Raw genomic sequence first — 16128 nt, 5'->3', positions numbered from 1 at the left:
ATTTGTTCTCTGTTTGGAAAACCCACATTTTTACCATCTCTTTAGATGTTACCACTGAGGTTAGAAACATAAATCTCTTCTCATTTTTCTCTATAGCTTGGAAGATCTCCCTGAATTAACAAGAAAGTGACTTCTGGTATGGCTAAGCCAGAACTAAAAATAAGGGGTGTGTTTCATCATTTCTTCTATTGGGCCCTGAAAAATTGATTGCCTGAAATTTTAGTGGTCTGGAGAGCAGAATAAATACTATCATAGTTTTTGGGATTTATAGCAAACAAGCTGGGTATTTGGGGGGAAATTTCTGAGAACTGACCTTTAGATGATCATAAGTTATACTGTAGTGATTTTTTAAGCAACTTTATTGAGATATAATTCACATACTGAAGAATTCACCGACTTAAACTGTATATATAGTTCAGTGGCTTTTATTTTGTTCACAGAGTTGTGCAACCATTACCACAATCTATTTTAGAACAGTTTTATTGCCCCAAAATGAAATCCAGTATCCAATGTCAGTTACTCCTCATTTCTTCCCAAATTTGCCAGCCACAGGCAACTACTATTCTACTTTATATCTGTACATTGTGGACATTTCATATAAAGAGATTATATCAAGAGATCATTGTGTCTAGGTTTCTTTTACTTAGCATAATGCTTACAAGGTTCATCCATGTTTTAGCTTCTATCTATACTTTGTTCCTTTTCCTTGCTAATATTATATTGTATGTATATGTCATATTTTATTTATCCATTCATCAGTGAATGGATATTTAGATTATTTCCGCTTTGTAACTATTATGAACAATTCTGCTAGAATATTGATGTACAAGTGTTGTGTGGGCATATGTTTTCATTCCTCTTGGATTTGTAACCAAGAGTGGAATTTCTGGGTTATATCATTGCTCTGTGTTTAACTTTGAGGAACAGCCCCATGTTACATTTCCACCAGCAGCGTATTAGGGTTCTAATTTCTTCACAGTCTCCAACACTTGGTACTATCTGTCTTTTGATTAAAGACATCCTAGTGGTGTGATGTGGTATCTCATTGTGATTTTAATTGGTATTTTCCTAATGGCTAATGATACTGAACATCTTTTTGTGTGCTTATTGGACATTTGTAACTCTTGTTTGGAGAATGTCTATTGCCCATTTAAATTGGTTTGTCTTATAATTATTAATATTATATTTTAGATTTTGTTTATTTATTTGTCAGAGAGAGAAAGTGACAGAGTGGCAGGCAGAGGGAGAAGCAGGCTCCCCACTGAGTAAGGAGCCCGATGAGGGACTCAGTCCCTGGACCCTGGGATTAGACCTGAGCTTGAAGGCAGATACTTAACTGACTGAGCCACCTGGGCATCGCACGTTTGTCTTTTTACTATTGAGTTGTAAGAATTATATATTCCAGATGAAAGTCTCTTATCAGATAAGTATTTGCAAATATTTTCTCCCATTCTGTGCTTTTTTCACTTTCTTAACAATGACCTTTGAAGTACAGAAGTTTTAAATTTTGATTAAATGCAATTTATGTACTTTAATTTTGTTGCTTTTGCTTATGGTGTCTTATCTAAGAAACCATTTCCTGAGCCATGGTCACAGAGATTTACTATTGTGTTTTCTTCTGAGAGTTTTATAGTTTCAGTTATAGCTTAGTTATAGATATAGTTAATTCTTTGAGTATGGCCTAAGGAAGACATCCTGCTTCATTCTTTTGCATGTGGAAACCCAGTTGTCCCAGCACCATCAGTTGAAAGACTTTTACCCTTATAGAAAGTCATAAATAGGAGGAGTCACATCTGGACCCTCTCTTCTACTCCATTGATCTCTCTGTTTGTCTATGTGCCAGTACCACATTGTCTTGATAATTGTACCTATTCATTAGGTTTTTGAAATCAAAAGTCTGAGTCTTACAGCCTTGTTCTTCTTTTTCAAGATTTTTTTTAAGATTAGCTTTTCAAATTATGTAAAAAAAAATCCATATGTTAATATGGATTAAGTTCAGTCTGTAGATCAAATTAGAGAAAATTGCTTTCTTAATAATATTAAGTCTTTTGGATCCATTAACATCAATCTTTCTGTTTATTGAACTCCTCAATTTCTTTCAACAACACTTTGTAGTTTTAAGAGTATAGGTTTTTAATTTATTTTATAAAATTTATTCCTAAATATTTTAGTCTTTTTGATGTGGTTGTATCTAGAATTGTTTTTTAATTTCATTTTCAGGTTGATCATTGCTAGTGTATAGAAATTTAATTGATTTTTGTATATTGATCTGTAATCTAACTGTAATCTGTAATCTAACTAAGCTCATTTATTAATGCTAATACTTCTTTTTATTGCATTCCTTAGGATTTTATATATACAGTCTCATGTCCTCTGCAAATACAGTTTCACTTCTTTCTTTTTCAGTTCCCATGGAGATTTTTTCATTTGTTTCATTGTATTGACTAGAACCTCCTTTACAATGTTCAGTAGAAGTAGAGAGAGTGGACATCCTCTTCTTGTTTGACATTGGGGTGAAAGCATTCAGTTGTAGTGATTTTTTTTAACCCTAAAAAGAATAGGCCACCACTTTGCTTTGAAGACAAATTTCCTTTTTTTTTTTTTTTTATTTTTTTTTTAAAGATTTTATTTATTTATTTGACAGAGAGAGATTACAAGTAGGCAGAGAGGCAGGCAGAGAGAGAGAGGAGGAAGCAGGCTCCCTGCCGAGCAGAGAGCCCGATGCGGGACTCGATCTCAGGACCCTGAGATCATGACCTGAGCCGAAAGCAGCGGCTTAACCCACTGAGCCACCCAGGCGCCCCGACAAATTTCCTTTTGATTTAAGATCTTTTTCCCTTCTGTTTACATACACAGATATGTGCTGATTAGAAGGCTCACAGTGCAGTGTGGAGGATAAGACAGTGCCTTACAAAAATGGGGTTTGGGAGTGACCTGAAGAATTCACATGAAGCTGTGCTAAAACTGCAAGACTGGGAATTACGGTTACTGGAAACAGTGAAGAAATTTATGGCCCTGAGAATAAAAAGTGATAAAGAATATGCATCTACTTTACAGAACCTTTGTAATCAAGTTGATAAAGAAAGCACTGTTCAAATGAATTATGTCAGCAAAGTATCCAAGGTAAGGAGAAAAATTTCATTATTTATTGTATATAGCATCATAATTGTGCTTAGGACAAGTAGATAATACTGTTGAAGGAGCATACCCAAATTAGCATTCTAAAGCAGTGCTTCAAAATCTTGCCGATTATCAGAATCTCATGGGGGAAAGTTTCAAAAATTATACATTTTTGTGCCCTACCTCCTGTCTGAGTCAGTAGGTCTGAAATTTTTGAATTTTGAAATAAAAAAAAATTAATGTCTAGATTACTGTAATGACTTTGGTTTGAGAGCCATTTTTACTAATTTTATTATTACCCTATTTCCTTGAGTCTCTTGAGACCTGCTATTTTCTTTTGACACAAACTTTCATTATAACCCATCTTCTCTGAATTCTGTGACTCATTGTATACTGAATCACATGGAATATTTTAACAAATAATGTTCTTTGCTATCATTCATTTTACTAAAATAATAATATACTGATGAGTTAGTCACACAAAAATTCTTTGAATAAACAATATGTTTTTTTTAACTGTAAGCTTATAAAAATAAAAAATTAAAAATTAAGTACCATAAAAATAAAGGACAAATTGCACTGTTAATTGCTCTTTGATGGCATTAAAGATGAAATATTACATAACTTAATAGTTCTTGGATTTCTGCTCTATTTATTTCCATTGTCTTACTTAAATATCACATTTCATTGTACTTATTCAAAATTAAGGGAAATTTTCCTTGTTTTACTATGGAAAGTCAAAAAAAATTAGTGTGTTTCTTTTACCAACATGTCTTATAAATGATTTGAGTAAATTTTAGAGGATACTGTTTACTATGGAATGTGTATGTGGTGTGTATGATCAGGTAAGGATCTGTGATTTCATTGAGAACTCCTTAATGTTAATATCTTTAACTTCCTTTCCTAGGCCACTCACATTCTCCAAAAAGAAATTCTTTAGTCTCTAGTCTGACGGTGGGGTCACTAGACATAGCAAATAAAAATATAGGACATCAGTTAAATTTTGCATGCAGTATTTGGGACACTGTACACTAAGAATTATTTATTGTTTATCTGAAATTCAGATTTATCTTGTCCTGTGTTTGGTTTGACTACACTGTTAAGTTACAAGACCTGATAGGGAAAGTAGGTTGAGTGTACTGAGTTATACTTTAGTTAATCCTTCTGTTTTTGGTAAGCAGCCTGATGTCTCTTAGTCCAAAGTTCCAGTTTCTTCTGAACCGGGGAAGAACAGTTGTGTTTATGTGGGCTGAGCAATAGAAATGAGAGTTCTTTCTGCTCCTTATATAGACTTTGAATCAATTCCTCTGTTTCAGTAATGTCTCCTCTTCTTTCATATGGTTTTCTCCAGTTTCTGAGGTTTACAGGAGTGATAGGTCTGATCCTGTAAATTGGCCTTTTCTTTTTTTTTTAATTGAGAAATAATTGATATACATACATCACTGTATATAAGTTTAAGGTATGCAGCGTGATGGGTTGTAAGGACCTATTCAGCCAGAGCGGCCGCACCCAGGCTGAACTGCCATTTTGTTGTAAAACTTAAATTGATTTTGCTCTCCACCCCCCTCCCCCAGGGGAACTTATTTAAAAGCAAGTCCAGGAAACCAGTCCCAGGTAACAAAAGTCCAAATACAAGGGTGGGTCAGGCCAGGTGGAGGTATTCAATCAGTGGGGGTGCATACTGTCTCCTAGCTACCAAGGAGTATGGGCCCTGCCCTTTGGGCACCTTTTGGGCGCCAATTCTGAACTAGGTGATAGGGTGGTTCAAATGTCTGCTAGGGTAAATTGTAATTCAGTTGGTCGCCTAGCATCACTGTGGAGTTTCCTGTGTGTGTTATAATCTCATTGGCCACCTGGGTGTGGCCAGGACAAACCACATGGCCTTTGCTCTATAAAAGTTAGTCTGGAAAACAGGGAGGGGTTGCCCTCTCTGTAGGGGCGGCCCTGACTGGTCTATTTGACGGTCTGTCTGATTCCTGATGCTTGGCGTGAAATAAAGCTTTTCTTGACCTTTGCTTTGTATCAGTCTTGCTCCTTTATAATCATGGACCCATTATTGGGGTACCCAATTTTTGGGGGACCCAACAGTTTGATTCACACATATTATGAAATGATTACTACATAGGTATAGTTATCATCCATCATTTCATGTAGATACAATAAAAAGAAAAGAAAAATTCCTTTTTGTGATGAGAACTCTTAGGATTTCCCTCTTAACTTTTATGTGTATCATACAGTGATGTTAATTATAGCCATCATGTTGTACATTACACATCTGGTACTTACCGATCTTTTAAGTAGAAATTTGTACCTTTTGATTACCATCTTCCCCTACATGGCCTTTTTTTCTTGACCTACCCTTTGCAGAACATTTATTGTGGAGGCCGAGAAAAACTAAGGCCATCCCACCTCAGGTTTAACTTTAGCATAAGTACAGCCTTCTCAGACCCTGTGTCCAAGGGCTGAAGTTTACCCTACTTTACTATAGTTTCAGGAAGCCCCACCCTACTTTAGTTCTAAGGACTCCCACCCTACTCTAGGAAGCCTCACCCTACTTTAGTTGCAGAGACCCCCACCCTGCTTTAGTAAGAGGAACCCATAAATAGCCCTGCCTTAACTAAGCTCAGGGTCCAAGTACCTACTCCACCGCATCCAGTATACTTGGGCCCAAGCTTAAGCATGTCACCTTGGGGTCCAAGTCCCTACTCCACTGTGTTGGGTATACTTGGGCCCAAGCTTAAGCTTGTCGAAAAAACCCTGTGTGATTGCATTGGTGTTGGCTCCGTGGTGGTCTCTCTGATGCGAAAACTTGGGCACAACATTAGGTTTCAACAGTTCTTGAGATGCTAATAAGTTACCATTTACCTACTTTTAATTGTCTTAAGTTTTGTTGACATGTCTTATCTGTGGTTGTCCCCTTTTCTATTTTCTTTGTTATTGTGAATTTATACTTTAAGCAACTACATTATATTTTAGTGGTATTTTGGAAAGAAGTGGAGAAATAGCCAGGTGTTCTATTTACCACGTTTAATTGGGATTACACTCTTTAGAAAAGTAAGATAATGAAAGTAACAAGAAATAGGACTAGTAGGTATAGAATATTGAAGATTTATGAGGTCGGGTCAGTGGAGGAATCATCAGTGTAGACACTGAAGTGTCAAGTATTTTGGTGAAGGATAGGTGGAGACAAATGCTAAAATAATTAAGGAAGTCAGGTAAGTTTTTGGATTGTGAAGAGGGCTAGGGAAAGTGATAAAGTTTGGGAGGGATGGTTTAAGGGGGCAGGATTGCCTTTCAAAGAGGAAGTGTTGAAAGGTGAGTGGACAATGGTTGGAAACCCAAAGAAAAACAAGGAATTTGTCAGCCTTTCCTCTTAACGCTGAAAAGTCGTCATTTATTCTACCTAAAACAAGTTCAGTATATCAGTTTTTTTCTCTAGGGTGTTGTGTTTTTGGTGTTGCATCTAAAAAAAAAAAAAAAAACAAACCCCACAGTTGCCTGACCAAAATTTGCAGAGTTTCTCCTGTGTTTGCATCTAGAAGTTTTATAGTTCCGCTTTACATTTAGGCTTATGATTCATTTTTAGTTAATTTTTGATAAGGGGCAAGGTATGATTAAAGTTTGTTTTTGCAAACAGATATCCATTTATTCTAGCAGCATTTGTTGAAAAGATTAAACTTTCTTCTTTGCCTCTTTGTCGAAAATCAATTGACTATAATTTGTAAGCCTATCTCTACATACTTTATAATGTCCATTTGTGTTTTTGTCTACCCTGACACTGATAACTTCTTATTTTTATTGTTTTATAGTAAGCACAAAGTCAGTAGTGTAATTTTTCTGTTTTTTTTTTCTTTCAAAACAATTTTGGCTATTTTAGTTCCTTTGCACTTCCATATGAATTTTATATATTCATTTATTTTAAAAATATTTTATTTATTCATGAGAGAGAGAGCAGCAGAGGGAGAAGGCAGAGGGAGAGAGAGAGAGAAGAGGCAGAGAGAGAAGCAGATTCCCCGAGGATCAAGGAGCACCATTTGTGACTTGATCCCAGGACTCTGGGATCGTGACCTGAGCAGAAGGCAGACACTTAACCGACTTGAGCCATCCAGGCGCCCTCATATGCATTTTAGAATTAGCTTGTTAATTCCTATTTTAAAAAAGCTACTGGATTGTGATTGGAATGCCCTGACTATATAGATAAATTTCAGGAAAATGTATATCTTAACAGTATTGGGTCTTCCAGTCTGTAAACATGGTATGTATTTTCTTTAATTTTTCTGAATAGTCTTTCAGTATACAGGTCTTTCAGATTTATGTACATTATGTATTTTTTGATACTCTTCTGAATAGTATTTTTTTTAAAAGGTTTTATTTATTTATTTGACAGAGAGAGATCACAAGTAGGCAGAGAGGCAGGCAGAGAGAGAGGTGGAAGCAGGCTTCCTGCTGACCAGAAAGCCCGATGTCAGGCTCGATCCCAGGACCCTGAGATCATGACCTGAGCCAAAGGCAGAGGCTTAACCCACTGAGCCACCCAGGTGCCCCTAAATAGTATTTTTAAAAAATTTTAGTTTCTCACTATTCATTTTTATTATGTATACTAATCTCGTAAACTAAACTTTGTGAAACTCTCTTATTTGTAGCTTTTTTGTAGATTCCCTTGGATTTTCTACACGGGTGATTTTGTCTTCTGTGAACAAAGACAATTCCTTTTTCTTTTCCATTTGGATGTCTTTTATTTGCTTTTCTTTCATTTTTGTACTGGTTAGAACCTCTAGCAGAAACCCTGGATGGACATATAGAAAATAGATATCCATGTCTTGTTGCTTATCTTAGGGGAAACACATTTAGTCTTTCACCATTAAGTATGCTGTTAGCTTTAAGTTTTTTGTAGATCTTTTATAAGCTTGTGGAAGCTTCTATTCTTATTTAGCTCAGAGTTTTTTTCATGCACTGATGTTGGGTTTTGTCAAGTGGTTTATCTTTTTCTGCTTAGATAATTGTACTGTTTTTTCTTTTCAGTTTGATAATATATTGAAATATGTTCATTGATTTTTAGATGTTTCAGATGTTAAAACAATCTTGTATTCCTGGATTAAACTCCACCTAGTTTTATATATTGCCCATTTAAAAGAAAAATCTTTGGATTCAGTCTGCTAAAAAATTTTTTTTTTAAATTCTTTTCTTAGTTTTACTGAGGTATATTGGTCTGCAGGTGTCTTTCTTGTAATGTTGTAGCAAAACCCTGTTTTGGTATCAGGGTGATGCTGGCTTCATAGGACAGTTGGAAAGTATTTTCTCTTTAGTTTTCTGGCAATATTTGTGTAGAATTCGTTTTGTTTCTTACTTAGATGTTTGATAGAATTCACCAATGAAATCATCAGGGCCTAAAGTTTACTTCAAGACAAGATTTTTAATTATACATTTAATGTGTAATATAGTGGGCTCTTAAGATAGTCTTTTTTCTTCCTGAGTGAACTTTGGTATGTTGTGCTTTTCAAGGAATTTGTTCACTTTTGTCTAAGATATCAAATTTTTTGTTGTTTATTATTTTGCATTATTGTCCTTTGAATACATTTTTTCATTCCTGATACTGGCGGTTTTTGTCATCTGTCTTTTTTTCCTCATCAGACACACTAGAGGTTTATCAACTTTACTGATATTATCTTAGAATTACCCTTTGATTTCATTGACTTTCTATTTTCTGTCGCATTGATTTCTCCTCTGAAATCTATTAATTTTCCCCACTTAATTGGGGTTTTATTTCCCCTGATTTAATAAGTAGAAACAGATTATTGATTTAAGATCTATCTTCTTTTGTAATATAAGCTTATAGTTTTCTTAATTTTCTCTGAGTATGGTTTTAGCTGAATCCTAGAACTTTTTATATGCTATCTATTTTCATTTTCTTTCAGCTCAGGATATGTTTTAACTTTTTTTTTTAATTTCTTTTTTGACCCATGTATTCTTTCAAAGTCTCATACTTAATTTCCAAATATTTGGGGCATTTTTTTCCCTCAAAGACATTTCTGCTGTTGATTTTGAACTTAGTTCCATTGTTTTACAAGAGCCTATTTTGTCCTGTTAAATTTATGAATACTTGTTTCATGGCCCAAAATATGGTTTGTAACTGTTTCATGTACACTTGATTCCTGTTGTTGTTGGGTGAAGTGTTCTATAAGTGACAGGTTAAGATGGTTGATAGTGGTGTTCAAGTCTTTTATTTCTTTACTCATTTTTGTCTTCCTATTCTCTCAATTATTGAAAGATGAGTATTGAAATCTCTGATTATAATTGTGAATTTGTCTATTTCTCTTTGCAGTTTCATCAGTTTTTACTTCATGTATTGTGAATTTTCTATTATTAGGTACATAAATGCTTAGAATTGTTATGGGTTTATTTTGACAAATTAATTAACTTGTGTATTAGGTGACTGATTTTTTGAAGATTTTAAAATTCTTATGAATTGACTCATTTTTCATTTATGACATTACCTTCTTTATCCCTTATACAATTATTTACTATGAAATCTACTCTGATATTAGTAGGACCACTTCAGTTTTCTTTTGGTTAATGTTAGCAAATTATGTGTTTTTCATCCTATTTGGTTGTTATATTTAAAGTGGGTTTCTTGTAGGTAGTATGTGGTTGGGTCTTGCTTTGTTTCCTAATATGACATCACTGCCATTTAATTGGTGTGTTTAGACTGTTTCCATTTAATGTGATTTTTTATATGGTCAGGTTTTAATCTATCAGTTTGCTGTTTGTTTTCTTTTTGCTCAGTCTGCTTTTTCTGTGTTCTTATTTTCCTTTTTTCTCTTATTTTGGATTGAGGTTTTTTATGATTCTGTTTTTACCTACATTGCTGGGTTATCAGCTATAATTGTTTATTGTGTTATTTTAGTGGTTGCTTTCGGGTTCATAGGATACATCTTTAACTTACTATACAATTATATTTTAGTCATATATAGTCATATATATATAGTCATATATATATAGTCATATGTATATCATCTGTGATAATATACTTGTAATGGTATACTTTCATTTCACCTGCCTATACCTTATGCTATTATTGTTATGCTTTTTAATTCTACTTGTGTTATAAATCCCACAATATATTATTATTATATTGCTGTGAATTGTTGATTATCTTTTGAATAATTTAAATAATAACAACCTAAGTCTTTATATTTACCCATTGAGCTACAACTCACAGTACTCTTCATTTCTTTGTAGATCCAGGTTTCTATCTGGCATTATTATTATTTTTTTTTTCTGCTTGGACTTCCCTTAATATTTCTTATATTAGAAGTCTGCTGGTAATTTATTTTTTCTGGTTTTGTAAATGTGAAAATATCTTTAGGCTGTGTTTGTTTTTGAAAAGTATTTTTGCTATATACAAATTTCTAGTTTGGTGCTTTTTTCTTTTAATATTTCAAAGATGTTTTATTGTTATCTACATTGTTTCTGATAAAATAATTGTGCCTAATGTTTTTTCCTCTGGCTTGCTTAAGATTTTTTTCTTTATCACTGATTTAAAACAATCTGTTTTATGCCTCTGTGTAATTTTTTTTTATTTTTCTTGTGCTGGGGGTTTGTTGACCTTCTTTTATCTGTGGACATATAGATATTCTCATCAACTTTAAAAAAATATCAGCCATTATTTTTTTCAAAAAAATATTTTAGTCCTTCCTGTTTTCTTTCCTTTGGGGACTCTAATTATATACATATTGACTGAAGTTAAACTACATTTTACTGATGCTCTATTTTTCTGTTTCATTGTGGTCACTTTCTATTGTTGTGTCTTCCATTTCATTAATCTTATTTTATGTAATGTCTAATCTGTCATTAATTTTATTTAGTCTGTTCTTCATGTCAGAAGAACATGCTTCTGGTACCCTTTCATAACCCTATCAATGAATTTAATTCTCACTCTCTCCCGACCTCTCTTTTTCCAGCAATGTCACTTCATCCCTCCTTCTTCTTCTTCCTTTGGCAATACTACTTACTCTCTTGCCACAATTTAAATTTAAATATGTCTTTGTGGGACACCTGGGTTGTTCACTTGGTTAAGCGACTGACTCTTGGTTTCGGCTCAGGTCATGATCTCAGGGGTTGTGAGATCCACCCTGTGTTAGGTTCTCCAATCAAAAGGGAGTCTGCTTGAAGATTCTCACCCTCTCCCCCTACTCATGGGTGTGTGTGTACTCTCTCTCTTTCTCATAAATAAATAAGTCTTTTACAAATATGCCTGTTTGTTCTTATTCCTTTATCTTCTCATACCTGTCCAAACCCAGCTCTTCCTTCTGCCCCACACCTGTGCTTTAGGGTAGAGAATTGGAGAGAAGGAATGAGAAACTGAGTAGCTGAGCCATTTCTGTGTGGAAAATGAACAAGTCATAAATAAATGAATTATTTTTAATAGTTCAATTTGAATCTTTTTTTGTATCTTCCATGTGTCTACTTAATATTCTTTCCTTGAATGTCTTACAATGTAGTTAAAGTAACTGTTTTATTCTTCTTGGCTTTTATAATCTTTCTTACTTCTAGGTCAATTTTGATTGAATGATTTTTTTTTTCTCCTCATTTTTCTCCTGCATCTTTATGCTTGGTAATCTCTGATTTGATGCCAGGCATTGTGGATTTTACTTTTTTAGGTTCTGAATATTTTCATAGTTTAAAAAATATTCTTGAGCTTAGTTTTGGGATTGGTGACAGTTAATTACTTGGAGACAGTTTGATCTTTTTGGCTTTTACTGAGCCAACCCAGGCATCCCTGGCTCTTACTTTTACATTTGTTAAGTACTTGTAGTCTAGGGTGAGTTTATCTCCTCTACTGAGGCAGCATCATTCTCAGTACTTAAATGATGCTCCTGATATGAGGTTTTACATTGTGGTTATTGGGACCTGGCACAGTTCCATGGTCTTGTGTGAGCTGTAGACTGTGTTCCCTTATAATTACTTTGAGTGGGTTATTCCCTTGGTATAGGGTAATTTCCTCACACCCTTGGGCCGATCAGTACTTAGCTAAACAATCAAGGGGAATCTTGCAGATCTTCTGAGTTTTAGTGCTGCTCTCTCCTCTGAACTACTCTGTTCTTGTCCCTTCTCCAGGACAAGAATTTTGTCCCTGGAGAGAGGGCAACCTTACTATCTTGTTGCTCTGTGCTTTGAACTCAGTCTCTTTAACTTGCAGGTATTACTGAATTTCGTGTGGCTCTTCCTCTTCGGATTTTTTTCTCCATTCAGTGAGCTGAGATAACCTTAGGGCTCAGTTTGTTGATCTGTAGTCTCTCTCAGGGTTTACTGTCCTTCATTGCCTGATGTCCAGTGGCTTGAATGCTGTTGTTTCATATATTTTGTCACTTTTTGGTAGCTTTATGCAGCTGTGTAAAGAAATGCCCGTTTCACTATCTTGAGTGGAATCAGAAGTCTTGCAGCTAGTGGCTTTTATCTCTTTATTCTTTGGCTCAGGTCATGATCCCGGCGCCCTGGGATTGAGTCCCGCATTGGGCTCCTTGCTCGGCGGGGAGCCTGCTTCTCCCTCTGCCTCTGCCTGCCATTCTGTCTGTTTGTGCTCGCTCTCTCCTTCTCTCTCTCTGACAAATAAAAAAAAAAAAAATTAAAAAAAAATTAAAGCGTACAGCTGAGTTTCAAGAGTAAAACAAAGATATCCCTGTACCCTCTACTCTATTTCCTTGTTAACATTTTGTTTTATATACTCTACAGTTTGTTTTCTCTCTCAATATAATTATATATTACTTTTTTTTCCTGAACAATTTGTGAGTTAGTTGAAGACATCATATCCTTTCATTCTTAAATGTTTATTTAAGTATTTTTAAAGAACATACCTGCAGTATAATCAAATTTGGGAAATTTAGCATTATTACCATGCTATTATAAAAAATATGTTCCATACTCGACTTTTGTCATTTGTGCCAATAATGAGCTTTTTTGGGAATTTTTTCTTTTTTTGCCCTGATTCAAGATCTAATCCAGAATCATTCATTTCATTTAGTTGTTTTGTCTCTTAGGTTCCATTAATCTAGAACATGAGTGTAAGAAATCATACTTTGTGCTTTGGTAAATTCTTTCTTTCTTCTTCCTCTTCCTTTTTCTTTTTTAACTGAAAGTTATTTTGAAGTATGTACATTCTGTCTTTAATCCTGAGGGCATGGTTTTTGTGTACTTTTATTTTTCCCTTTTTGTTGTTTGTATTGCTTTTGGTGAAATATTGGGAGATAGAAGCTTTGGTAGCCATCTTTGCTTTCAATTACCTAGACTGTTTCCCTATCATTTTTGAACACTTCTTTACTTCCTGGCATATTAAGATATCCCAGGCTCATCTTGAATGTTCCTTTCCCAGTTCTGAAATAAACCCTTTCTCCTAGGAATCCTGGTTCCTTCTATCAGAGATAATATTTAGATATTCAACCAAATTACTGTGTATGAAATTTTGTGTCTCACGGTATTTTGCAATCACAAATAATGATGCAACAAATAACTTTGTTACATATGTATTTTTGAATATTATGACTATCTTCAGGGTAAATTCCTGGAAATGAGATTTCTAGGTCAAAGTATAAATGTGCATGTCATTTTGTTATGTATTGCCATTGTAATTATGAATTTATTTTATAGATCTTGTACAGTTTTGTATACCCACTATATCTAAGAATGCCATTTCTACTTAATCTGGGCAACAGAGTACGTTGTCAGACTTTTGAAATTTTGTTAGTCTGGTATGTAAAAAATGATTTCTAGTATAGTTTTAATTTATACTTCTCTAATTATGAGTGAAAATAAACATATTTTCATATGTTTAACAGCTATTTTATTTTGAGACGTTGTAAGGTGAATTTTCTTTGTATTTTTTTATTCATTTAAAATTACACCTGTCAGAAATAAAAGATACTATGATGGCAAAAGAAGTAAAATTGTCTCCATTTGCATATGATACAATCTTATATATTGACATCCCTAAAGACTCCACAAAAAACTGTTAGGACTAATAAATTCAGTAAAGTTACAGGATACAGAAAACAGGTGTTTTTATGTACTAATAATGAACTATCTGAAAGAGAAATAAAGCAACATCCCAATTTATAATAGCATCAAAAAAATTCTTAGGAATAATTTCACCAAGGAGGTGAAAGATCTATACACTGAAAAGTTATAAGACATTGGTAAAAGAAATTGAAGAAGACACAAATAAATGGAAAGATATTCTGTGGTAATGGATTGGAAGAATTAATATTGTTAAAATGTTCTTATTCTCCAAAGCCATCTATAGAATCAAGGCTGTCCCTATCAAAATTCCAATGGGATTTCCCACACAAATAGAGAAAAGAATCCTAAATTTGAATGGAACCACAAAGGCCGTGAGTAGCCAAAGTTATCTTGAATAAGAATCAAGCTGAATGTATCAAATTACTGATTTCAAACTTATTATAAACATTTAACAATCAGAACAGTATGATATAGCATAAAAACAGACATGTAGACCAATAAAACAGAATTGAGAGCTTGGAAATAAGTCCATGTTGTATATAGTCAACTAATATTTGACAAGAGAGCCAAGAGTAATAGTCTCTTTAATAAATAGTGTTGGGAAACTGGATATTCATACAAGAGAATGAAATTGAACCTCTCTCCAAAAGTGCAGGCAGCAAAAGCAAAAATAAAAAGATTCTGCACAGCAGGAAGCATTCAGCAAAATGAATAGATAATCTTAGGAATGGGAGAAAATATTTGCCAAATATCTATCTGATAAGGAGCTAATATTCAAAATATTGGGAACTCCTACAACTCAATAGCAAACAAAAACAAAAACAGACCCCCCCCCCAATGGTGGAGAATCTGAGTACAGTTTCTCAAGGAGCACATAACAAATAGCCAGCAGACTCATGAAAAAATAATATCACTAATCATCAAGGGAATGCAAGTCAAAACCACAATGAGATGTTTCCTCATAACTATTAGAATGGCTATTATCAAAGAGAGAAAAGATAACAAGTGTTGGCAAAGCTGTGGAGAAGAGAGAGTTCTTGTATACTGTTGCTGAAAATGAACATTGGTAATGCTACTTTGAAAAACAGTATGGAGATACCTCCAATAATTAAAAATAGACTACCATATGATCCAGCAATCCCACTTCTGGATATAGATCTCAAGGAAATGAAATCGTTATCGTGAAGAGATACTTTCACTGTTGTGTTCATTGCAGTATTATTTATAATAGTCAAGATATGAAAATAATCTAAACATCCATCAATGGTTGAATAGATAAAGAAAATGTGGTTTATATACACAGTGGAATATTATTCAGTCATGAAAAGAAGAAAATCCTTCCTTTCACGACAACAGGGTGGACTTGAGTTCATTATGATAAATAAGTCAACTCATAGAAATAGAGATTGGAATGGTGATTGTCAGAAACTGGGAGGTGGTGGAGGCAGGAGAGAAATGAGGAGATGTTGATCAGCAGGTACAAACTCCCAGTTATAAGATGAATAATCTCTGGGGATGTAATGTACAGCATGTGACTATACTTAACAGTACAGTATTATATACTTGAAAGTTGTTAAGGGAGTAGATCTTAAAAGTGTATCACCACAAGAAAAAAGGACAATCATGTGAGGGGGTGGAGGTATTAACTGACTTTACTGTAATAATCACTTTGCAATATATACATGTATCAAATCATTATGTTGTACACTTTAAACTTGCATATGTTTTGTTATTAGTATCTCAATAAAGCTGAACAAAAATGAGTAAATATACAATTACATCTGCCAGAATACAGTCAGCTCTCTTCTGAAATAGTGTAGTGATACAGATAATTCTCAGCACAACTTATTGAAGAGAAATATTGGTTTACCTTTTGAATACAAAGTGGACTAAATATTGGCTATGTTCCATATACTACATGGTAATTAAAAGTAATGGATGGGACGCCTGGGTGGCGCAGTTGGTTGGACGACTGCCTCCGGCTCAGGGCGTGAT

General features: G+C 34.2%; 1 protein-coding gene across 3 annotated transcripts in view; it reads left to right on the top strand.

Moving 5' to 3' along the window:
• The window catches only part of FER (FER tyrosine kinase), a 536624-nt gene that overhangs the window by 103123 nt on the left and 417373 nt on the right, over nt 1-16128 (top strand). For all 3 annotated transcript variants that reach the window (XM_044264382.1, XM_044264368.1, XM_044264376.1), the window contains exon 3: nt 2857-3123. In XM_044264382.1, the coding sequence (XP_044120317.1) occupies nt 2917-3123 (207 nt within the window). In that variant the 5' untranslated portion in view covers nt 2857-2916. The remainder of the gene's footprint in view (nt 1-2856; nt 3124-16128) is intronic.

The sequence above is a fragment of the Neovison vison genome, chromosome 1 (assembly GCF_020171115.1).
Source record: "Neovison vison isolate M4711 chromosome 1, ASM_NN_V1, whole genome shotgun sequence".
Classification (NCBI taxonomy): domain Eukaryota; kingdom Metazoa; phylum Chordata; class Mammalia; order Carnivora; family Mustelidae; genus Neogale; species Neogale vison.
The sequence above is the reverse complement of the archived record's forward strand: the minus strand, read 5'-3'. Positions and strand labels throughout refer to the sequence as shown.